This window comes from Capronia coronata (assembly GCF_000585585.1).
Source record: "Capronia coronata CBS 617.96 chromosome Unknown acBCG-supercont1.5, whole genome shotgun sequence".
Taxonomy (NCBI): domain Eukaryota; kingdom Fungi; phylum Ascomycota; class Eurotiomycetes; order Chaetothyriales; family Herpotrichiellaceae; genus Capronia; species Capronia coronata.
The window spans coordinates 1,006,492-1,028,288 of record NW_006912897.1 but is presented as its reverse complement, the minus strand read 5'-3'; the positions used below and the strand labels follow the sequence as shown (position 1 = coordinate 1,028,288).

General features: G+C 53.6%; 8 protein-coding genes across 8 annotated transcripts; 2 read left to right on the top strand and 6 right to left on the bottom strand.

Moving 5' to 3' along the window:
* Window positions 1-46: 46 nt before the first annotated feature.
* Window positions 47-2,257, bottom strand: A1O1_06033 (transcriptional adapter 3; the record flags this gene model as incomplete). Its single annotated transcript, XM_007726915.1, has 3 exons — window positions 47-1,033; window positions 1,090-1,598; window positions 1,762-2,257. 3 exons carry the CDS (start codon window positions 2,255-2,257, stop codon window positions 47-49), a joined length of 1,992 nt encoding a protein of 663 aa, XP_007725105.1.
* Window positions 2,258-3,757: 1,500 nt separating this feature from the next.
* On the top strand, window positions 3,758-5,049 carry A1O1_06032 (uncharacterized protein; the record flags this gene model as incomplete). Its single annotated transcript, XM_007726914.1, has 2 exons — window positions 3,758-4,949; window positions 5,009-5,049. 2 exons carry the CDS (start codon window positions 3,758-3,760, stop codon window positions 5,047-5,049), a joined length of 1,233 nt encoding a protein of 410 aa, XP_007725104.1.
* Window positions 5,050-5,424: 375 nt separating this feature from the next.
* A1O1_06031 (uncharacterized protein) lies at window positions 5,425-6,477 on the bottom strand (the record flags this gene model as incomplete). Its single annotated transcript, XM_007726913.1, has 1 exon — window positions 5,425-6,477. The coding sequence occupies one exon, from the start codon at window positions 6,475-6,477 to the stop codon at window positions 5,425-5,427; it is 1,053 nt and encodes a 350-aa protein (XP_007725103.1).
* Window positions 6,478-7,069: 592 nt separating this feature from the next.
* Window positions 7,070-11,593, bottom strand: A1O1_06030 (lysophospholipase nte1; the record flags this gene model as incomplete). Its single annotated transcript, XM_007726912.1, has 2 exons — window positions 7,070-11,297; window positions 11,343-11,593. 2 exons carry the CDS (start codon window positions 11,591-11,593, stop codon window positions 7,070-7,072), a joined length of 4,479 nt encoding a protein of 1,492 aa, XP_007725102.1.
* A 590-nt stretch (window positions 11,594-12,183) lies between these two features.
* On the bottom strand, window positions 12,184-13,771 carry A1O1_06029 (guanine deaminase; the record flags this gene model as incomplete). The annotated part of the gene is made up of 2 exons (XM_007726911.1): window positions 12,184-13,373; window positions 13,546-13,771. The coding sequence occupies 2 exons, from the start codon at window positions 13,769-13,771 to the stop codon at window positions 12,184-12,186; spliced, it is 1,416 nt and encodes a 471-aa protein (XP_007725101.1).
* A 352-nt stretch (window positions 13,772-14,123) lies between these two features.
* On the bottom strand, window positions 14,124-17,708 carry A1O1_06028 (replication fork protection complex subunit Tof1/Swi1; the record flags this gene model as incomplete). Its single annotated transcript, XM_007726910.1, has 2 exons — window positions 14,124-17,576; window positions 17,628-17,708. The coding sequence occupies 2 exons, from the start codon at window positions 17,706-17,708 to the stop codon at window positions 14,124-14,126; spliced, it is 3,534 nt and encodes a 1,177-aa protein (XP_007725100.1).
* A 425-nt stretch (window positions 17,709-18,133) lies between these two features.
* A1O1_06027 (3-hydroxybutyryl-CoA dehydrogenase) lies at window positions 18,134-19,172 on the top strand (the record flags this gene model as incomplete). The annotated part of the gene is made up of 2 exons (XM_007726909.1): window positions 18,134-18,289; window positions 18,339-19,172. 2 exons carry the CDS (start codon window positions 18,134-18,136, stop codon window positions 19,170-19,172), a joined length of 990 nt encoding a protein of 329 aa, XP_007725099.1.
* Window positions 19,173-19,868: 696 nt separating this feature from the next.
* Window positions 19,869-20,978, bottom strand: A1O1_06026 (uncharacterized protein; the record flags this gene model as incomplete). Its single annotated transcript, XM_007726908.1, has 1 exon — window positions 19,869-20,978. The coding sequence occupies one exon, from the start codon at window positions 20,976-20,978 to the stop codon at window positions 19,869-19,871; it is 1,110 nt and encodes a 369-aa protein (XP_007725098.1).
* Between the last annotated feature and the right edge of the window lie 819 nt (window positions 20,979-21,797).

The window sequence follows — 21,797 nt, the reverse complement described above, 5'->3', positions numbered from 1 at the left end:
CCACGACAACAGCGACTCGACGAGCCTCTGCTGGATGCGAGCCCGCTTACTCGCCCGCCTCGGCTTCTTCCTCGAGTGCCTCCATCTCGGCCTTCTCGTAGCCCTCCATGGCTTTGGGGTCCCAGATGGTCGTGTTCTTGTCCGGAATGCCATGCTTCATATCCTTGAAGACCGGCCCGATGCAGCTCTCCCAGCGTTTTCTGCGATCCATCAACATGCGAGCATTGTCTCCTATATCTCTCGCCCGGTTGACGCTCACGGCCATGCCTGGTCCACCAGCACCGTGACCGCCGGGACGTGGTTTGTTGGCTCCCGGGCCTCCCTTCTTGGTCTTGCCCATCGTCCTGGTTCGTTTCAGGTACGCCTGTTGCACTTGACTGTCCAGATCCTCGTGAATGGTGCTGTACTCTTGGTAAGCCAGCCGCTCCTTGGCAAGGTCGAGGAGGCGAGACTTCCGAGCACCATTCACAATGAGTACGCGCCGTAATTCGGCCTGCAGCAGCCGCAGTCTTTCGCTGATGTCGTCGTCGTGGTGAGCGTCGTAATCCGGAGTCTCGTCCTGGCCAAGCAAGCCGAGGTGACGAAGCTCGCCTTTGATCCGTTCTTCGCTCTGCACGTAATCAAGACGTTGAGAACTCGACACCTTGGGACCTGCTTGCTCCGCGACCGCCGCAGCCGGGGCAAGAGGCTTCTCCGAGTTGTCTTGGCCATTAGTCAAGCCATCAAGGTCCATGGTGTCGTTACTGTCCGTAGCCATGAAGTTCAGATCATTCATCCCGTTGGTAGTCTCACTCGGGGGTGACCGATGCTCGAATCTGAGGAGAGATAAAAGCCGGCTCGCCAATGGCCCCGTCGAGACTTGATCGGTCGAGACGTTGTCATCGTTGATCGAATCAAAATTGCCTCGGGGCTGGTTGAGCGGCAGCTTTTCATTGTTATTGTCCACCAGAACCATTCCGTCTTCTTCGGCCCAGATCTCTTGATAGGAACGTTTGCCACGGGGAATTGCCAGGAAAGGCGTGACTCGGTCGCCCTAAACGGACATTAGCTATGTTGCAGTAGAATCATGTAGGGTGATGCTGCACTCACCCTCTCTCGTAACCACGCCATGTCCTCTTCAGTGAGTGGTCGCACATAAGGCTCGACATAGGTCAGGAAAGTGCTCGCAGCGACTTGATTGGTAGGTTTCGCATTGCTGAAGTCTTTATCCGGTGGTGTTCCTGCAATTTCATCGCTGAGATCTTTGGTGGGAAATGACGTGACCCCGTAAATTTCCTTCTTCTCTTCGTCCGGCATGTCTGGAGTCACCTCCCGTATGTGGTAGATCACTGGATCAGGCGCCATTGGGTCCGGGAAGAAACCTTGTTGAGGTACTGGTGGTGGACCGTGGATGATTCGGTTGTCCTCGGTATCCGACATGGAAACGTCCGATTTCGTGGGCGAGGCGTGAGCGCTGGCAGCCGCAGCCTCTGGAGAGTCGGCGACTTCTGACAAAGACGACGTGCCAGGGCTGAGTTTGGTCTTCTTTGATGGCGATGGACTATCGACTGGTCCCGGTGTACCCGTTGCGCGGCTGACTTTGACCTTAGTAGGCTCATCTGTGGATAATGGTCAGTCACTGGACGGTGATGCGATCAATACAGGTCATGTGAAGATCAGAGGATACACATGGTATGACACTCCGGTGAGGTTGCAGTGATAACAAGTCCAAATAGCGAGAACAGCGAATACGCAGCCTACTTCTTGTGTTGATAGACATACCTTCTCTCTTGATTTCAACGCTGTCGAAAGTTTCAGGTCTCTCCTTCCGCTTCTTCGCCTTGAGATTCTTTTGCGATTGCGCCTCGTCCTTTCGAGCCTTCGCCCGGCGCGCCTGTTCGGCCTCTTGTTCGCGATGCTGTTGGTCCGACTCCAACTCTTTCTTCTGTTCATGAATCAACCGGATGGCCTTCTCGCATGACTCGGCACGTTTCTCCGCCGACTCGCTCAGATGCTTCAACTGGTCAATAATATCATGCAGAGACTTGGGCTCCAATTTGGTGCCATGGGTGTCAAGATAATCTATGATCTCGGTATAGTTGGGTTTCGGAGAGACGAGGAGTTTGCTGGTTTCCAATTCCAGAAGGGGTGTCGTCGTGGGACCGGCGGAGACCGTTCCCGCGCTGAGAACGGAGCTGGGAGTCGTGTTGCGACTTCGTGAACGTCGCGTATCACGAGTCTTGCCTTTGCCTTTGCCGGCGCTACCGAGAGGAGGCATCTCGCGAATTATATGGTGTCGAAGGCAGGATGTTATCGCCGATCGAGGAGGACGCCAGACTTTAAGAGGCTCCAGGCAGACTCATGCCGTCGTTGGGGTGAGAACCGTTCGGTCGCTTCGCATACGAGGAGGCTTATCCCCAGGGAGAAAGGCGGCTGCGCGTCTCTTCGATTCGCGATCTGTTGTGACTGTCGAGGCTCAGTCTTGCCCGTCTGTCGTTGTCGCGACCGAGGTTCCAGCTGAGCGCGATCGCAGTCATGCGGGATCGGGATTGCTAATGGATGCTTCGGCTAAGATGCCGCACAGCGTGCATAATGAGACACTATCTGAGATCACGATTGTACTAGACCCTCAAATAGTATAGCGTGTGTTCTGGGGGCCACTAATACTAGTACTAGGACTTCGCCGAGGACAATTGCTGACTCATTACGATTGAAGCTGAGACGAGGACAAATCGACGCTTGCGATTGGAAGATAACGTCCTTCTAGTGACGCCGTACTACTGCTAGTCGCATCTGTGGGCATTATTATCTGAAGGCTGGCGTCACAACTTTCCCACTAATTCTCAGCTCTGTAAGCCTCAGCGCCTCGGGAGGACGAATAACCGACTGTCAGTCAGTCCTGCGCCGCCTCCCACGAGGTGCCAGTGGCACACCACACCATCCAATCCATCTATCGGCCCTCAAGTCCCCATGCGGACGGAATATTACCTTCCAGGTGGATTAATAAATGGATTCCAACTTCGTCACTGTTCTGGCCAGGCATAGCAGCCTCGCAGACCTTTCATGCTTCATTCTTCATCCTTGCTCTTATCCCCATCCAACCCACCATCAAGAACTTGAATCAGAGGCGAACCTCTGCTCCCCGCGCCGACTTTATCCAGTGTCTTCCCTCAATCGCTGCAGAGTCCACGACACATCCGCCCGTACCGGCGCTCGGTCGCAAATCATGCCTACGTTCTCTCTAAATCGCTGAACTCGAATCCGGAGCCGAGATTAATCGCGCCTTGCCTCGATAAGCCATCACAGAGCAATGTGTGAGTCGCCGTGACGTTCTGGGATCATGAACCATCTACTTGAAATGCTGACGCTAACTCACTCGAAGCGGCGCAAGATCTTCGTATCGATACGGTCATCCTGCCGAATCCTCAAGACAGGCCACTCGCTCAATATCAATATCCTAATGTATGAAGAGAAGGGATGAGAGTCAGCTGCTTGGTGGACACGGCTAACAGTTGGAAAAAAGAAAACTCTAGGTTTCTCCCGGACAATCACAAAACAGGTCCGCACGCTCTCGGCGAACAATCCTCGTGGCGATTCCGACATCGAAGGACTGCTCTATGTTCCCCAACTCCCACAAGCCAATCCGTGCGACAATGCGACCCGAGCCTTGATTCCCACAAATGTGACCACCCGGTCCGATTTCCCGCTGGGAAGGTGGCCGTTGTTTGCTGTGGCACCATGGACGTCACCAGACTGCGTCCTCTCCTACTTTACTGTGATGCGCGACGATGGTGTCCGCGGAGCGCTGTTCTTCCGTCCGGGTAACGACAGCGGACAGCCACCTCCGGTCAGCGACCCGGCGTGGAGTCTGGGGGACGGCGGGCAGTGGAAATCTGCCAACGATTACCCGGTATACGCACTATCAGGAGCCCAGGGAGCCTCTCTACTGCAGGTCCTGGCGTTGTACTCTGGGAACATGTCACAGGTCCCCCATGGCAAGGAACTGACGCAGTTATACGACCCTACCGACTCCGTTCGACTCTATGCGGATCTCGACCTTGCTGCATCAAACGGCATACCTTCCTTGTGGGTGTTCTTGATCATCGTCCTGGCCATCCTGCTCGCCGTGGTGTTGGCCATCTCCATCGTCATGCACGTGATTCAAAGGAAACGCCGCCGCCGCCTTCAGCGTAGGGTAGCGAATGGCGAAGTCGATCTAGAGGCCCTGGGAATTAAGAGGCTCAATGTACCGCCAGATCTGGTGGAAAAGATGCCACAATATACTTACACAGCCAATCCGGAACCGGACAGTCAGGCCGAAGCAGACAAATCTGTCAATGCCGGCGACAAGACCGCGACCGGAAGACCTGCGCCCGGCCCTGCGGTGCATGAAGTGCATTTCTCTCAACGGACGTGTCCAATCTGTCTCGATGATTTTGTGTCGGGAGAGACCACCGTCCGAGAACTCCCCTGCAACCACATTTTCCATCCGGAATGTATCGATCCCTTCCTCCGGAACAACAGCTCACTTTGTCCCATGTGCAAGAAATCGGCCCTGCCACCCGGTTATTGTCCAGTGCAGGTTACGAATCTGATGGTGAGGAGAGAGAGGTTGATCCGACGGACCATGCCGAGCAACGTCCCAGAACTGCCGCCGGCCGAAGACCCGGACAGTCACCCTGGTGCCTTCGCGGCATTCAACAGGAGGTTCCGAAGGATGTCGGTGCCTCTAGCACATAGAACAAACCCGTATGGGAGTGCAGCGGGCGGTCACGCAGCTGCCTCGGAGATGCACTCGATCCGAAGCAACAGGGACCCGACGGTGGACGAAGACATGCCCGCCGACATCCGGAACCAGGGCGTCTCTGCCAGGCGAGCGTGGCGACGAGAAAGACTCGCCCGTCAGCACGGTCGGACTTATGACGAACAGGCGAACGAAGCAAGAGCGCTGGACGTATCAAGACCATTGTGTAAGTTTGCAGCGATCGAACACGTCGTGAAACCGAGCTTCTTGCTAACCTCGCATCAGGGCGACGGATCCTGGGTCGGTTTTTCCCAAATCTTGAATGAAGTATGATGATGCTGGGCGGAGATTTTCTTGGACTTTGTCGTTTAGTGTTGGCATAGCGTGGGCGTCTGTTTACCGAACCAGGCTGTGTAGAGGACAAGGTATCTGGACGCATGATGGGACTTTGAAAAAGCGTCAGTATAGTCGGTTGATTCCAATCACATTTCTTTCCGATTGCATTCCCATGTTTCCCTTCCATGCAAATCGTCCAGGACGTCAGCAACGTTGAGTTGTAGAACACCCCAGGATAGATAGTATCATGATGACCCGCCCACCGGTCAACTGGATACCAGTAGATCCGAGTATCGAAAGTGAACATCCAAGATTCATTCTCCGGTGACTCATATCAAGACGACAGTCCATCTCAAGACGACATCTCAGCTCGCGAACTTGTCATGTTTCCCCTTGACCCTGACATCAAGGATCTCCTCATAATAAGTGCCCTCCTTCCTAGCCCGCTTGAGTCTCCGGACCTCGTCATCCTCCAACTTCCTCCCAACGGCCTGCTCCAGCTCGCGCCGACTGACCTTTTCCCTAGCCTTGGTCTCTTTATTCTGCATCAGACGCGGCTTGAAGCGCGCCTGCATCTTGAGCACGAGATATGTCGATTCCGAATCCGCGTCGCCGTCGCCACGAAGTGAAATTGCGATGGTTTTCTTTTTCATTTCCTTTTCTGCCGTCTCTTTGCCGTCCTCTTTCTCGTTGTCATCATCCCCCCCGGTAACCACAGCACAAATATACCGTTTCCCCTGGTCCCCTTCCGCCGTCTTCGTCGCGGATGTGCGTATCCTCCAGCGCATCCTGGCATTCGCAACACCCCCAGTACTTGTGGTAGTGGTAGTGGTTGTGGTAGTATCATTATTTCCATTGTCCGTGCCCGTCATAACAGGTTCAACCATAAACCCCTCTTCCAGACCCCTCGCTTCCCTCCTCGCGCCCAAGACTCCAATCCTATCGCACGACAGAAACCCGCCGTGGCTGCCCTTCAGGTTGATCTGGCCGCCAGTCCCGGCGACCGTGCTGGCAACCCACACCTGGCGCACGTCATGCGGCTCCGCGGTCTCGGGGTAATTGTCGACGATGTTCTCGAGGGGCGAGGCGAAGACGTTGCCGTGCGCGTCGGAGGCGAGACATGTCGGTGGGGTCGTGGGCAGCACGATGAGGGTGGGGCCGGCGATGTCGGTTGCCGCGTCGGGCGTTGTCCAGGAGTCGTCTTCGGATGGGTCGTGGTCGGCGGCGGAGGAGGAGGGTTGGATAGTTGTAGTTGTAGTTGTGGTTAAAGCACCACCGCCCTGAGAGGATGCTGGTGGGTGTGCGATGGAAGTGTTTTGGCTTTGAGGGTGGTTGTATTCGTCGGCGGTCTCTAAGGTGCGGTGTTTGCGCTTTTTGGCTTTCTTGTCGCCTTTGAAGGTTAGGGGTTTGACGGGCATGTTTCCGGGTCTGGTTTGTAGTGGTTTCTAGGTGTTCCTTGTTGGCTGGCTGGCTATACTAAGCCTGGGAGATAGAGGGAGAAATCTGCTGGTAGTCGCTGGTGAGTGAGAGGTTGGGAGTCCGGATTTCCTCTCGAGGCGTCAAAAATGACCAGTAAACAAAACATACACGACGAGGCTACGAACCTTCCAAATTAACGTTGAATCGCAGCCTTGCGCAAGGAACTTGGAATGACGAAGGTCATGTATGTGCGTTTGCTCCGCCGTATCTTCCTATATTGGGCCGTGAGGCTGTGAGGATTCCCCCCTGTCGAATATCTTTCAGCCCTGATGGTATAACATTCCCTTTCCTCTTGCCGACAAGTCCACTATCTTCTTGTGTCGCGATACGAAGGGAGTAGGTGGGTTATAGTGACCTCATCGGCTGCAGAGGCCGTCAGCTTGGGACGCTTGTCCTGTCAGTGTGCTAGTATCTCAGACCAGTTCTATGTCTATTACACGTCTATATCGGAGAAGATGGCATGCATACAACATCAAGAGCCCATTGACCGCTCAATAGTGCCTGTCCAAAACGGACCACCGAGGCTACGCATCAGATACTCGCTCTCCTAGGCGCCATGGCTCTCAACAACCCTTTATCCTCGTCGCCATTGTTGCCGGCCCACATCTCAATGACTCCCTTCAACTCGCCATCGTTCTTCAAGCGGACGAGGTATTCTTTGGCATACGTATATCCAACGTCATAGATCTCGTCGAACTTGGCGAAGTCCAAGGTAGCATAGGCATCGATCGGCGGCCGCATGTACAGACACCCCGGCGTGGCTTTGGCTCGCTCCAGCGCGTCCACAGAACTAACATAGGCCAGGCGAGCTTGGATATCACTGAGCGTGGGCGGATTTGGAGTCGAAGAGAACGGGTTCCACCGGTTACAGAGAGCCCAGAAACCCGAGAGCGTGTCACCGTACTGCTGGGGCGTGTCGTCGTCCAGACTGCCCACGTCGACGGCGAAGATGAGGTCGGTACCCAGGCTCTTCATATGCGAAACTGTCAAGTTGTCCATGTAGCCACCGTCGAGTAGCATGCTGCCTTCGTCACAAATAGGCGGGATCAAGCCGGCGAGAGACATGCTTGCTCTGACGTACCGCCACGCGTAGCCGGATGTATGGATTTCTGCGCGCGATTTGCTGATGTTGGTGGTGTTGCAGTAGAATGAAAGCCAGAAATCCTCGATCTGCGAATCGCCAAACGTCTTGAAGATGCCCCGATTGAACTCGTGTCCTGTCGTGTATGCCGCGGACGGGTAGGTCAGATCGAGGGCGAACCTCCACATGCTACCCATCCGACCGGCGAACTTCTTGGCCCGTCCATACATGGGAACAGCATCGGCGTCGCGAGAGTAGAGTGCGCCGATGAATGCACCGATCGATGTACCACCGACGATGTCAATCGGTATCCCGGCCTCCTCAAGAGCCTGGATCACGCCCACGTGAGCAATGCCGCGAGCTCCCCCTCCACCAAGCACAAGGCCAACCGACTTGCCACAAAGACGACGGGCGAGTCGGTGAAGATCGCCTTTGAAGGGTTTGTCGACGGAATACAGCGGCGCTTGTCGGACTCTTCGAGAGGTATATTTCTGGATTTCCGCCTGGATGACTTGCACTCGCTGTCTGATCGCCGAACCAAGACGTCTGGGCTGAGCATGGGGCGTGGCTTCGGGACTCACACGGAACGGCATCAGAACGTGATGATGCCCACCGTTGATCCACATCCGGTTCCTCAGCCACTTCCGTGTCAGGCCAGGCTGAGTATATCGATCCATGTGCAGGAGAACGAGGTCTTTGCGCGCCGTTGTCTTCATTCCAAGCAGAAACCGCTCAAACTCACCAATGGCAGGAGAACTCTCCGCCAACCCCACCAACAGGATACAATCGGCCTGTGCTATGCAGGTCTGGGTCCACGGTGCGTTCACGTTGGTGTCGGCAATATAGAGGAGCATGCCATATCGTTCCTCGAGGTCGGCGAGATATTGTGATAACTTCAGCCGGCCCATTCGACTGAAGGCATGGCGGCCCAGATGGCTCAAAATGATGGCCTGGTTGAGTAATGAGACGCCACTGGGCACACCCACCTGACTCAAAGCTGCCAGTAACCGATTGCCGAATTCGACAACGGGGACTCCAGCAGTGACCGGCAGAACTGCAATCGTGCGTAGATTCAGACTCGACGTGGCTGAGTCGGTGCGAGCCGCTTTGCCTAGCTCTTGGCCCGTCTCTGCCAGAGGTGCTTCGAGGAGCGCTCGCATCCGCAGCGCTATCAACTTGGATATTTGAATGGTGATGTTGGGATGTTCCTGCGCCAGGCTGTTGAACAGAGTCCTCGGGAACTTGGCCAATTCGGTGTCCCGAATGGCATGAAGAGTCGCCGACCTCGTTGCGTCTGTCATGACTTCCAGTTCACCAATGCTCTCCCCTTGACCGTATTCCCCGGTTACTGTCATGCTTCCGCCTTCCTGCTCACGAATGGCCCTTAGCCGACCGTTCAGCACGATGTAGATGGCGTCACTTTCGTCTCCTTGATGGTGGATGACCTGACCGGCGTTGACTTGGACCCATTCCAGAGCAAAGTCAATATGTAGTATCAAGCGAGGAAGGAGGCTAGTGAGTCTTTTGGCCATCGTGAGCAACACGGCGGGATATTTCTCCGCCACTCTCTCCAAGGACGACCGGGGCAGAAAGCCAACATAGACATCCGTCTTCGCGGTGACATCTGTGAAGCTTCTGTAAGAGGACAGCGTGCCAACGTAGCCGGCAAGCCCGCCAGGCTTGACCAAAAACAAAGACTTCTGTACCATCCTTCTGCCCTCTCTCGGCTGGCCACGGACACCGGGGACAGACGATGCACGGGAGGCGGCGGTCTTAGTTCTTCGAAGTTGGGGGCGGGAATCTTCGCCCGATCCTTTTCGAACGTTCGTCGGCTGTGTGATATTTCTGTCTTCCTTCTCTTCGACAGGGATGCTCACGTCCAGGAAGCCATCAATCACATAGTAGAGACCTGGATTGCGTTCGCCCTGTTCGACCAGCACCGACCCTTTAGGGAAGAAAACGATCTCCACGTCATCTATCAGTTCTTCGTTCAACGTCTTCCCCTGGACTGCGCCACCAACACTGACGGCCGACGCGGAGGCGGTTTCGGAATCACCATCCACAGAATCCTCGTAGGGGTCGATAAAACCAAACGCGTTACTGAATATGGCCGTTTGCCTTCTTGCATCATAAGAGATCAGGCGGGGAGACTGCTCCACAGAAGCCGGTCCTTTCCTGACGGTCTGATTGATGGCATCACTCAGGCCCAGTGCCTTGGCCACGCATTCCAGGACGGATTCCCGGAAGAGACTGTCTTCACTGTTGGACTCTTGCAGGTGAGGCACGTCGGCCGCGAACGGTCTCGACAGTGGCGGCTCGCGGCTCGTCAGGGGACTGATCACTTCTGTCCTTGATGCTTCTGGCACTCCTATGATAGCAGAACTCGAGGTTGCGGGCATGTGGATGCTGGTCGGCCTCTGGCTGAGCCTGCCGCTTTCGTGGAGATCGCCAGAGCTCACATTCCTGTCGCCAACTCCCGAGAGAGGACGAGCTGGTCGGGCTGATGAAGACGACATTGCTCTCGTTGTAGCGAGCCTGGCCGCCGTGGCTGCTTCGCGTCGAAGGCCACTTGAAGACCTCCTCCGGTTCGCCCTCGGATTGTGCAAGGCAATCCCTTTCATCCCTTCCTCCGGCCCGATTCGATCTCGCTCCTTTGCGAATTTGTCTCGCAGCCGGTCCAGTGCATCGCCCCGGAGATGATTTGGCAGATCATGGCTGGTGTACTTGTTCATCAACTTCTCAATCTGTAACACCTCCGAGGTCAAGCCGAGGTAGTGATGTGCCGTCGAGAGAGTGACACGATGCAACCGTGTCAGTATGACCTGCACTATATGTGCAGTGGCCTTGGGATATACTCTGGTCAAGCGACGGAAAGCACTCGCGGGGATGATGGCAATCGTTGTATCCACCACTGCCCTGGCGACAATATCTGGATGAGCCGAGGAGGCCGGCTTGGACTTCTCTTGCTCCTTCTGAAATCGGCGCTCATCAAAGGCAGCGCCCAGGGTGAGCGGGGGTACTGTGGGCAGCCTAGACTTGGCCGGCTCTTCTCGGCCCATCCCGGGCGTCGTCGGCTGGGTGGTAGGGCTTGTCACAACTGATTCAGGGGTATGAGACATGGAATTGGCAAATCTTGACAAAGGGTTGATTTGGTCGTCATGGCGCAGCTTTATGTCTTCGGTGAATAGGGATAGTATTGAAAAGAGCGACGACATTGAAGCCCCGTTCTTGACCTCGGTCAGTAACTGATATCCCTGGTTGCCCTCATGATAGCTTTCGTCGTCGTTGAAGACACCGTATTGACCATTGTAATTATGCTCCGACTCCTCTTTAAACGACTTGACAAAGATTTGCACGAGGCCGTCGACTACCAGACAGAACCCCTTCTCTTCCTCGAGCAGTAATGTCTCCCCGGCAATGAGTTTCCTAGTCTGCATTGTCCGGGTCAACTCGTGGAAGACCGGCCGCTCCAAATATCCAAACACCTTTATGGCACTGAGGAATTCATCCAGATAATTTGCCAGCCCTGGTTTCGAGTCTCCATCTTGGGTATCAGGAAACAAGTCTATCTGCGGCTCTTTTCGTTTGGGTTCTTCTGGTAAACGTGCGTAGACATTGAGGTAGCGATAGCGGATGAACCAGCTGATGGTTGAGGCTAATACGAGAAAGATCAACAGCCTGTTCTGGGTCAGCTCAGTCCTCTGGCAAGCCTGGTTTACTTACAGAGTCGTGAAATTCATGGTGAAAGTGAGACTCATGGAGAAAAGAGTGAACAACCATGTTGGGAGGGTGATGGTAGTGAATGTGATCAGCCAGAACAGCGCCCCAGGAACAAATGTGATAAGTGATATAAGCGTCGAGCCAAAGCCAGCAGGATGTTCTGCATGAGCACCCTGTTCAGTGGTATTCATGGTCGGAAGGGAGATGTGAGGGAGACTGGGCGATCCCAGGCTCGCTGCTGGTGAAGACGCCATTGCGAGGGAACGCAGAAGTTGCAGGTCACCTGCGACCAGGCATTTCAGATTGACGTGCTCGACAACTTGAAGCGCATCGGGAACGAGGCGTTGTTCAGGGTGCAAGGGAGAGGAGGTGCAAAGGAGCCGTTGAGAGCCATTGACTGTCAACGAAAAGTGCACGTGTAAAGGCGCAGATGGAGATGGAGATGGAGATGTTCGGAGTGTCTAGACACGTTAATGTCAACGCACTAGCAGTATAGTAACTACCATTACTAGTACCTACTAACTAATATTAGTACCTACTAACGTACTTTCTCCCACATTTGCGGGATGCGAGACTGCGGAATGCCATATTCGTGATTATGTCATCATACCTCCTCCAGCAGTCACGTGCATAGCCTCGGCCACCGCGGCCTCAGCCTTGTCTCAGATATACAGAGTACTAGTTATCTTGAAGAAGTGCTCTGTCTTCAGCAAATCAATGTCCTAGAGGAATCTTCCTCATCGCAACCTTGGAGTTCTAGCATTACAAGCCCGTCGCGGTTTCTAAACTCAAGTGATCGGCCCCTGTTCAGTCCTGGAGATCCCGATATTGTCATCCCCTCCCGTCACCGTCTCTCATGAACCAATCTCCCCCCAACCCACACCCGTCGAACGTTCCTGTCATCTCCATTCCACACCCATTTGTCCACCCGGTTCTCCCAAGTCTCCCACCCGAAAATGTCGACCTCAGTGTTGTCGCCCTCGCCTCTGGAGTCGACATCTCCCAGGACGATTTCTTGAACATCCCACAACATTCCTTCTTCAAACCCACCTAGACGTCCTTCCATGCCAACCACCTTGGCGCCGCCCACCGTGGCCAGCCAAAGACCCTCTGCCACCCCCAGGTTATATCGGCTGTCACCGCCATTAACGTAACCGACGTGGCGACTGACCATGCAGGCATTTCTGACCGCATCGAGGATGCTTGTGCTGTATCCGCCGCTGACGTCCGTCCCCAGTCCGACCTCGAGCCCCTCGTCCAGCATAACGCGTACCGGACAGAATCCACTCCCCAAGGCGCTGTTGCTCGCAGGGCAATGGCTAATCTTGGTCTTCTTCTCTTTGATGAGCTTCATCTCGTCTTTGCTGAGGTGAACGGCGTGGGCTAGGATCGTGCGCGGCGTCAGCAGTCCATGATGGTCATAGACATCTGTGTAGGTGGCCTGGTCCGGGAACATTTGCTTGACCAGCTTGACTTCGTTCAGATTTTCCGAGATATGCGTCTGCACTCGAAGGTCTTGTTCTTGTGCCAGGGCGCCTAGCCGTGATAGTGTCTCGGGAAGACAGCTGGGAGCGAATCTCGGGGTAATGATGTGTGCCAGCAGTTCTCCCGAGGGGTCCAGTGACTTGCAGTGTTCGATGCTGGCTTTGGTTTTTGCTATCGTTTCCTCGGTACTTTCGTCTCGGTAATAGTCGGGGCAGGTCTCGGGCTGGTCCATGCACACTCGTCCGATATATGCTCTCTGTCCTTTGGCGAAAGCCACGTCGGCCAACAGATTAGTGGCATCTACGTGGATGGTGGCGTAGTAGGATGCTGTCGTGGTGCCGTTCGCAAGTGTCCGGGAGACTACTCTGTTGTAGACTGCATTTGCTCGAGCGAGCGGATTCGGAGGCTCAACGGCATCCTTGTACATTGGTGACTTGGGATTGCCCAAAGACGATTCCAGAGGGAATGTATATGTTGTGAGCCAGTCCAGAAGTGTCGATTTGCCAAAGATGCCGACGTTCGGGTATTGCGATGCGTGAATATGGCTGTCTGTTTACCACAGGACCATTAGCTATCCTGTTGCTTCGCCCTTTCGAGCTCTTCCCGCGTCAAAGTCTGGTGTCCGGTCTCTTAACGAAACAGCCCACAGGCTTTTTACCTCCCGTCGCCATTTGGCGTGGATGCTCTAGATTCGACAGACTCCCGCAGTGACGGCACTTACCAATGAAACCCGGAAAAAAGAATCCATTCTCCTTCGTCGTGATAACAGGCGCATCGACTCCAAACTTGCTGATGGCGTCCTTGGGATCACGGACTGTCCAATCCGCCTTCTCGATCACACCTTTTCCGTCATTTCTGTCCACGAGCACTGCGCCGACCCGGATCAGAAGTTCAACTGGCTGTGGCGTCGAGATGAAGCGGCCAAAGTAGATCGTTTTCTGCGCCATCCCGGCTCCGCTGTTGGACAACGAACAACAACCCAGTCTACGCGAATGCTCAAAAATAAAGGCTAGAAGAAGCACTCTTACTCAAAACAAGAAGAAAGAGTCTAATGGAGGACAGATATAGGCGTAGAGGTCGAAGAACGTTTGCTTCTTATCAAATATACGAAGCACAGAAGCAAGCAAAGTCTGCAGCCAATCAGCGTCTGGCTGAAAAGGCTGTCGGCGCCCTCCGATTCAGTTATTCATTGTTTCGTTCATTCATTCATTCATCATTGTTTCATCGCCCCTTTCTCGATGACAAGGAGAACTCCATCTCACATTCAACAGGGAAGCTATGTATCTAGGCACCCCGTGTTCAATCGTCGTCGTCGCTGTCCACAAGAAACCCAGCCCGCATCCGCCGTCGAGCTGTCGGCACAACATCTTCATCCGAATCGCTCTCAATCAGCTTCAAGTCTCCAGCCTTGTCGCTCGAAGAGACATCTTGATTCACCCTCGCTTGAGCCATTTCTTTGAGCACAGTCCTGCCCTCTTCCACGCGCTTAGCTGTAGCCGAACTGGGAGAAGACAATGGCGTATCCTCATCCTCTTCCGCGTCTTCAGTGTCTGACTTCCGGCGATTCTGTGACGAAGCAGTCTCATCGGGCTTGTCGTCGAAGTCGGCCATGAGAAGATCGGCGTCGCTGTCTTGTTCCGCCGGCGGAGCTTCCCTCGTCGACGGTTTTGCGTTCTTCCCCTTCTGTTTGGTCTTTGTAGCCTGGTCGCCGACTTCCAGTGCCATCTGTTTGCGGATGTTTTCAGCCTGTTTTTGACGCACTTGCTCTTCCCTCTCAAAAAACTTGCGGTCTCTCTCTGCATCCGACTCGTCGTCACTGTCTCTGATGTATGCCTCGCTTTTGATCTTCAGTCGTCTGGCCCTCGCAGCCGCTTCACGCGCTGCTCTTCTCTCCGCAGCAAGTTCTGGGTCCACGTCGTCTTCTTCATCGTCATGCTCCCGCTTCCGCTTACGCCGGGCTTTGAGTTCTTCGATGATGTTCTTGGCTCTCTTCCTTCGAGGATTGTCGGGAAACATGAACTCCTCTTCGCCCTCCGAGTCGTCGATGAAGGCGTTTCGAGGTGCCTCTTCTTCATCATGTGAGGCCGTTTTATCCTTGTTTCTGGCACGCCGGATCATGTCTTCGGCGTCTTCGTTCTCGTCATCTCCTTGCCATGGTGTCTGCTCATACTGCTCAATTGCCGCCCTGGACTCGGCCAATTTGTCTGCGGTGAGAACTGAAGGCACAGTCCAGCTCGCCCCAAGAACATCCTCATCCCCTAACATGTCGAAGCCGACAAGGAGCATCAACAGTCTCAGACGTCCATTCTTGAACATCGCAGTCTTGATATCTTCAGATGTGGGTCGTACAATTATGTGGCTGGGTTGACCGATGTTGATATCCTCAGGAGCAGATTCGTTGTCCTTTTGCGCAGCTTCTAGGGCAGCGGTCCTGCGCACCTCAGCTTCAACCTCCCATGCATGTCTCTCGTCAAAAGCCTTCTTGAGCATCTCTTTTACCCATTTCACTAGCTCCACCCTGCCGTCTTTGATCAAAACAGTAACGACAATGCCAATTTGCTCTTTCACATCTCTTCCTGGTGCTGGTCTGATCTCTAACTCGGCCGGCGGGCGACTTGCCGCAATAGTTTGTTTCTCTTGCCCGAACTCAAGATAATGCAATGTGGAATGGATCTTGCTGAAGAGCATTTCAACCACCAGCTCTGGCCTCTGATCAAGCTTCTTGAACATCTTTTTGAAGAGCTGCCGAGAAAACTCGGAATAGTCCTTGTACATCGGGTGTGTTGTATCAAGCCCGTCCGGGCCATTGACCAACTTGTAAAGGAGTGCAATAATATCAACACGATAAAGCAGGACGGCCAGGTCTTGTTTGAACGCCACTCGGTAGAGGAATCGGTGTGCCCGTTTGAGCTGTTCGGTGCTGAGATCTCGGTAGAAGGTAATGAGGGCGTAATAGGTGTCTACGGACGCTTGGGAGGAAAACTTTGCGGCAAACCGGTTAAAATCAAACTTGCGCTCCTTGGACACTCGGATGGCATCGGCGATATCCTCGTTTTCGGATTTTCCCTCTTCCTCAACAGGATCATCACTTGGCTGCGCAGCTTGCTTCTGGGTCTCTTTCCGCTTCCTTCTTGCTCGCCTCCGTGAGCGAATCTGGAGGTCGGCATTCTCCTTTGAGTATCTTTCTAGCATGCGCAAGAAAACATAGGAGAGTTCAGTGCAAGCATCAAGATATCCGAATCCTTGGTCTTTGTAGCCCTTCAAGATGCCAACGATTCGGTCATGGGTAGTCTCTTCGTAGAATATGTTGTTTTGAATATTGTCGGCGATTTCTTGATCTTCTTCCAAGGGGCTCTGCGCCATTTCTTGGACGGTCAATAGGATCTGGGTGAAACATCGCATGCTTGCATTCAAGTCCTGCCACTCTTTGTTGTCCCAAGACATCTGCATGTACCGGTTAAGCATGATGAATGTCTCTTGGTTCAGCACGGCTGCGACTAGTGCATAGCTTTCTTCCTCGAAGTCGGTTCTGACTTTGTCTGGTTTGACCTCGTTTTTTCTCATTTCACGACGGACACGCTCGGCCTCGAGAAACCATGCAACTGCATAGAAGAATTGCCGGTAGTTGACATCAGACAGGCGTTCTGCTTCGCGCTGAATGGCTTTGCGTAGATGACTGAAGAAGGGGTTGAACCCAGAGTCGAGAAACTCTTCGACAAAGTTGCGCAACTTTGCGCTGGCTGCGTCGGTGAGACGAGTAGTGTGGTCGAAGTCGTAGATGGTGTACTCCATGTCCTTGCGCTTCTGCTGCGGCTTGTTCCATTTCTTGGACTTGTCCATGTTGAAAAACGCCTTCTGGTCGCTCTTGAGATTGTCTTGTCCCGATACAGCTGACATCTTTTCCCCTTCACGTTTGACCCATATCATGGTGCCGAAGCGACCATGGCGAGTCCACTGGTTTCGTTTGGCTTCTTTGGCCTTGCTATGCTCCAGAGCAAGTGCAGCGCCGAGATCCGATATTCCTTGCCCCCTTCTCTCCTGCTCCGTCATCCACAAGCGTTTGGGTTCGACGCCTTTAATCAGATTGAAGATGATGTCAAGGACGATAACATCCTGTAGATTAAAGTCCTCGCCCATATTCGAGCATATCGTCAACAGCAGAGCAAAAACGTCCTGGTCTCTGAACGCCTCTATGGTTGCCGACCTCGATACTTCCGATTCGAAGCCCTGACTGGGAAGGTTTGGGATCTGTCGGATGACCGCGACATTTCGAAAGAAGTAGAGCATCAATTTGAGGATGCCTTCGTCTCGACTCGTCCTCTCATCTCGTGCCACTGCGATTGAAGGGAGACCGATTCTGATCACTTGTCGGAGAATTTTGCTGGTGTCGCATCCAAGGATGGCGGCCTTGTACAGCACCTGCGCCTGTTGAATGTATGGAGTATGCCTGTGGTGATTCACAGTCATTTCTCCCCCGTTTTCCAGAGGCCATGTCAGAGGCACAAGAAGCTCTAAACATGCCAGAGCGACCCTTGCCTTCGACTTGTTTTCCTTCCCATCATCCGGCCATGACGCTAGAATCGGTATCAGGTCACCTCCGACGAGTTTGGCTTCCGCTAGACATCTTGCTACATCCAATTTGTTGTTTTTCTCATCATAGAGCTTCAGCCATCTTTTTAGATCGCGAAGACAGGCAAGCGCGTCATCACCGAGGACGTATTGGCCATCGTCATCCGTGCTGCTTCCACCGAGCTACTTGAAGTTAGATGTGGTATGAGGTTGACGATGCACGGGGTAACATACGGCGTTGACCAGGCTATAGACATATGCCCGTACTTCAGGATGGACAGTCTGGGACTTGCCAAACGGATTGTCCTCCTCCATCTTGTTAGAAGTTGCTGGTCATACTAAATCATAGTGAGCAAGAACGGTCAAGTGGGTGGTCGTGCATTTGAGATGCTCGAGGGGATCAATCATCTAAAGAAGACGCGTCGAGACGCGTCTACGGCTAAATGGGTGTACGGCGGAGTAGTCGAACAGCTCCCCTCGACGCGTTGTGCGCCGCTGACTAAGGTTCTCCGGTGCCTTTTCCCGTTCGTTGACGCAGTTTCTCGACAACCTCGGTCCAGCCTGCCGCTTACTCTCGGTCCCATGTTTCTGTTTCCTGTTCAAGTGTGCTCGACGAAGAAACTCCGATACGCGGCGCAGTACTGAGCCGGGCTTACTGCAGTCGTTTCACCGACCGATCAAACCATCTAACATCCTCGCGAATTCTCCAAGTCGATGTTCCTGTACTGAGTACCTCCCTCATGGCGTCACTATCACAACTTGCCTCAAGATTGATGGCTACCCCGAAGCCAGGTGTCGCATCTCAGCGGCTTGCTTCACTCAGTCGGCAGTTCTCGACGACACTATCAAAGGCTTTCGAAGTGAAGAGATTAGGTGTCGTCGGAGCTGGGCAGATGGTACGAACAAAAAAGTTACGAATGACAATATAGGACTAACGAAGGCTAGGGACTCGGAATCGCCCTTGTCGCTGCTCAGAAAGCCCAGGTGCCGGTCACCCTGGTAGACAGTTCGCAACAATCCCTCGATAAAGGCCTAGCATTCGCAGACAAACTACTCGCCAAGGATGTTTCGAAGCAAAAGATTACAGAAGAGGTCGCGAAGGCCACAAAGGACCGACTGAAGGCCACGACGCAACTGTCCGAACTCTCAGATGTGGATATGGTCATCGAAGCCGTGCCGGAGATTCCAGCTCTCAAGGAACAGATCTTTGCGCAGTTGGCCGAGATATGCCCTAAACACGCCATACTGGCAACAAACACTTCCAGTATAAGCATTACGAAGATCGCGCGTGCAACCACGAAGGATGCCACTGACACATCGGCCTCCTCACGTGTAGTGTCAACGCATTTCATGAACCCTGTGCCGGTGCAAAAAGGGGTGGAGATCATAGCCGGCCTCCAAACCTCACCCGAGACAGTCAAAGCGGCAATAGCGTTTTGTGAAAAGATGGGCAAGGTGTGCTCGGTTTCGGCCGATGTTCCAGGATTCCTCGCCAACAGAATTTTAATGCCCTATATCAATGAAGCCATCCTTTGCCTCGAGGCCGGGATTGGGACACGTGAGGACATCGACAATATCATGAAGAATGGGACGAATGTGCCCATGGGCCCTCTGACACTTGCCGACTTCATCGGTCTTGACACATGCTTAGCAATTATGGAAACACTGCACGCTGGATTGGGAGACAGCAAGTACCGACCCAGTGTGCTGCTGCGACAGTACGTCGATGCGGGCTGGCTGGGCAAGAAAAGTGGCAGAGGATTCTATGAGTACAAGTGAGCGGATTGCTCAACACGCCTGGACGGCCAGGGCGATTTCCTTTTATGACCCTGTCGCCCTGCCCCAACCGATGCAAGACGGCTTGTTTACTACAATGGCTTTCTGAACATAGACTGGAAGCTGATGAAGCGACAACGATCTTAGTCAAAGATCTCACCAAAACAAGCCCAGAGCGGCCACGGAGCAGGCGAACAATTGGCACAGACCATTTACTTGGACTAACTATAACCCTAAGAGGTGCCTCAAATGAGAAGTACTGGAGTTTATATGTCCGGACTCATAGATAAGAGTGTATTCAGTGAAAAGTCATTGTTGCAAAATAATGGTGGACTTGGAGCGGTAACTCCTAAGATACTCCTGACATTTTGCTCTTTTTAAGGCGGCTGGCTTTGAGGCTATTGTATGATCATGTCAAGGCCATAAGCCAAATCAAGCCTTCTGTGTAGCTGCCCAGATTGTGTTGAGCCCACCCCATCACCGTTCTCAGTACTACTATTTCAGCCAAAAGCAGAGGTCTTTTTTCAGGTAAATGCGCCAGACCCCTTGTCCGGAATAGCACTGAGTTCCTCGATATGCACCCAACCCGAAAACATGCAGATGACGGCCCAATGCGCCTTTTCAGAACAATGTTGGGGTGCCGATGTCACCCTCACTGTCGTCACAGCAAAGGGATGTCTCATTTGCAACGTGATGAGATCAAGCAAATGTGCGTCTTGGGGTCTCTGGCACTGACGACTTTGCGACGGTCTCGGCACCAGTCATGCGGGCATTGAACTCGTCAAGTTTGGCGATGGGAAGGTTCAGCAACAAGTGCTTGTTCTTCCAGCGGACCTCGCTCTCGATGAACAATTTGGTCTCCGAGCCCGGTGGTGGCGGAGGCTCGGTAATCTTGGTGATGAGATAGGCAGTACTAGCCTCGGCGATGCCATATATGAGAACACCTAGCAGCGGGACCTTGACCATGATTGCAAACGCCGCGCTAAAGCCGAAGAGCACGCCGCTGCGGTCCAGGAACCAGATCTTCTTTTGCTGCTTGGTGAATCGGATGCGGGAGAAATAGGGCTCCAGCAGGCGTGACATGAGGCTGCGGCTGGAGAAATAGGTCTGCAGAAACGACACCATGTACCGCTTCGGTAGGACGAGGCCGGACGCGAAGACTATCCCCGCTGGCACAGGACCCACGGACTTGTTGAAAGTGTAGAATGAGGCAGCAGGGAGGACGAAACGCCCAATGACCGGCACAAACGTCAACGCATAGATCGCCAGAGAGATCGCCGCGCGCCGGCTATACTTCATACCAACGCTGATTAAACCATCAAGAGGGGTGCGCTGCTCTTTCTTCTCTCGGTTGCCGTGCGTCGAATACATGCTAAGTGTAGGGTAGTACAAGCCACGCAGGGCTGAGGGGTCTTCGGCCTTGTGTTTCTGGAGATACGTTCTGTCGACCCAGGCCAGAGAGTCCATGAACAAGTTGTCCAGGGTCGGCGTGATCGAGCTCATGACCATCATCAGAAAGAAAGGGACTTGCAGGACCGATTTCGAGATGAAGTCTAGACCGTTGACGAGCTTGTCGTCCCACGTCTCCTGGTCCAGGTTCACGAAGAGGGAAGTGACCAGCAACGCAAACTTGACTGCGTAAATGGGGATGTTGAGAATGATGCGGATCGCTAGTCCCGCGCATACGGCTATTGCAGCCTGACGATAGTGCGTGGTAGTAAACAGGTCGGGATTTTGCAGGGCGCGATGGGCGCCGACGAAGGTCAGTTGAGCGCCGCGTAGAATGGCATTGGGGTCGAAATTCGACATTATCAATGCCTACCTAGTAGATAAGGTTCTGGCTTAGATCTCGAGAACTATGTCGCTTGGTGTTCTGGGAGTTCTGGAAGTTCTGGAGAGCAGGGCATGAGAACATCAAAGGTGTCGTGTGCCTAAAGGCGGGAAATGTATCCAGAGAGTTACGCAGTCCGGAGTTATGTCATAGTTCGGGCTTGGTGCCCCCACCGACAAGGCTGAGCTTACTGGAACAAGGCTGATATCGCTCGACATTCTCTGCATGGTTGATACTCGCGAGGGCTGTCCGCTACGAGGGCCGATCTCAAGTTGGATACATCCATCGTGTCCATGGCTTCAGGCTGCAGGAGTGATGTTCTGTGGACAGCGCGAAAAGGCGGAGGGAAGGAAGTCGACAAGGCTGGAGCACTCACAGGAGTAACAGACACCAGCAACCATTTGACTATTAACTTGATACTCAGGTAAACAATGGACTCGAGTGTGGAAACTCGCTCAGTGCATCACATTGAGAATGATGGCAGTGACAGGAGAACAAGGGCTGAGTTGTTCTCCTGTCTTTTGCAAGACCTCCACGGCTTGGGATGGCGCTTACTATAGCAAGGCCAGCCTGAGGACTAGGGGGTCCCTAGGACTAGGATATCATCTAGGTGCATAGCTTTAGGGGCTAATCAAGCCTAAGATCTCACCCTGAAGACATTTAGGCGCCCCCCAAGAACTGATGTGGCTTGTGGTTCCCTCCCCGACGGGCGCGTTGCCTCCCCTCTTTTAGCCTCTCAGGGCGTGAACCACTCCACTTCACCGCTAATAATGATGCTTCTCCAACCTGAGGTTCGT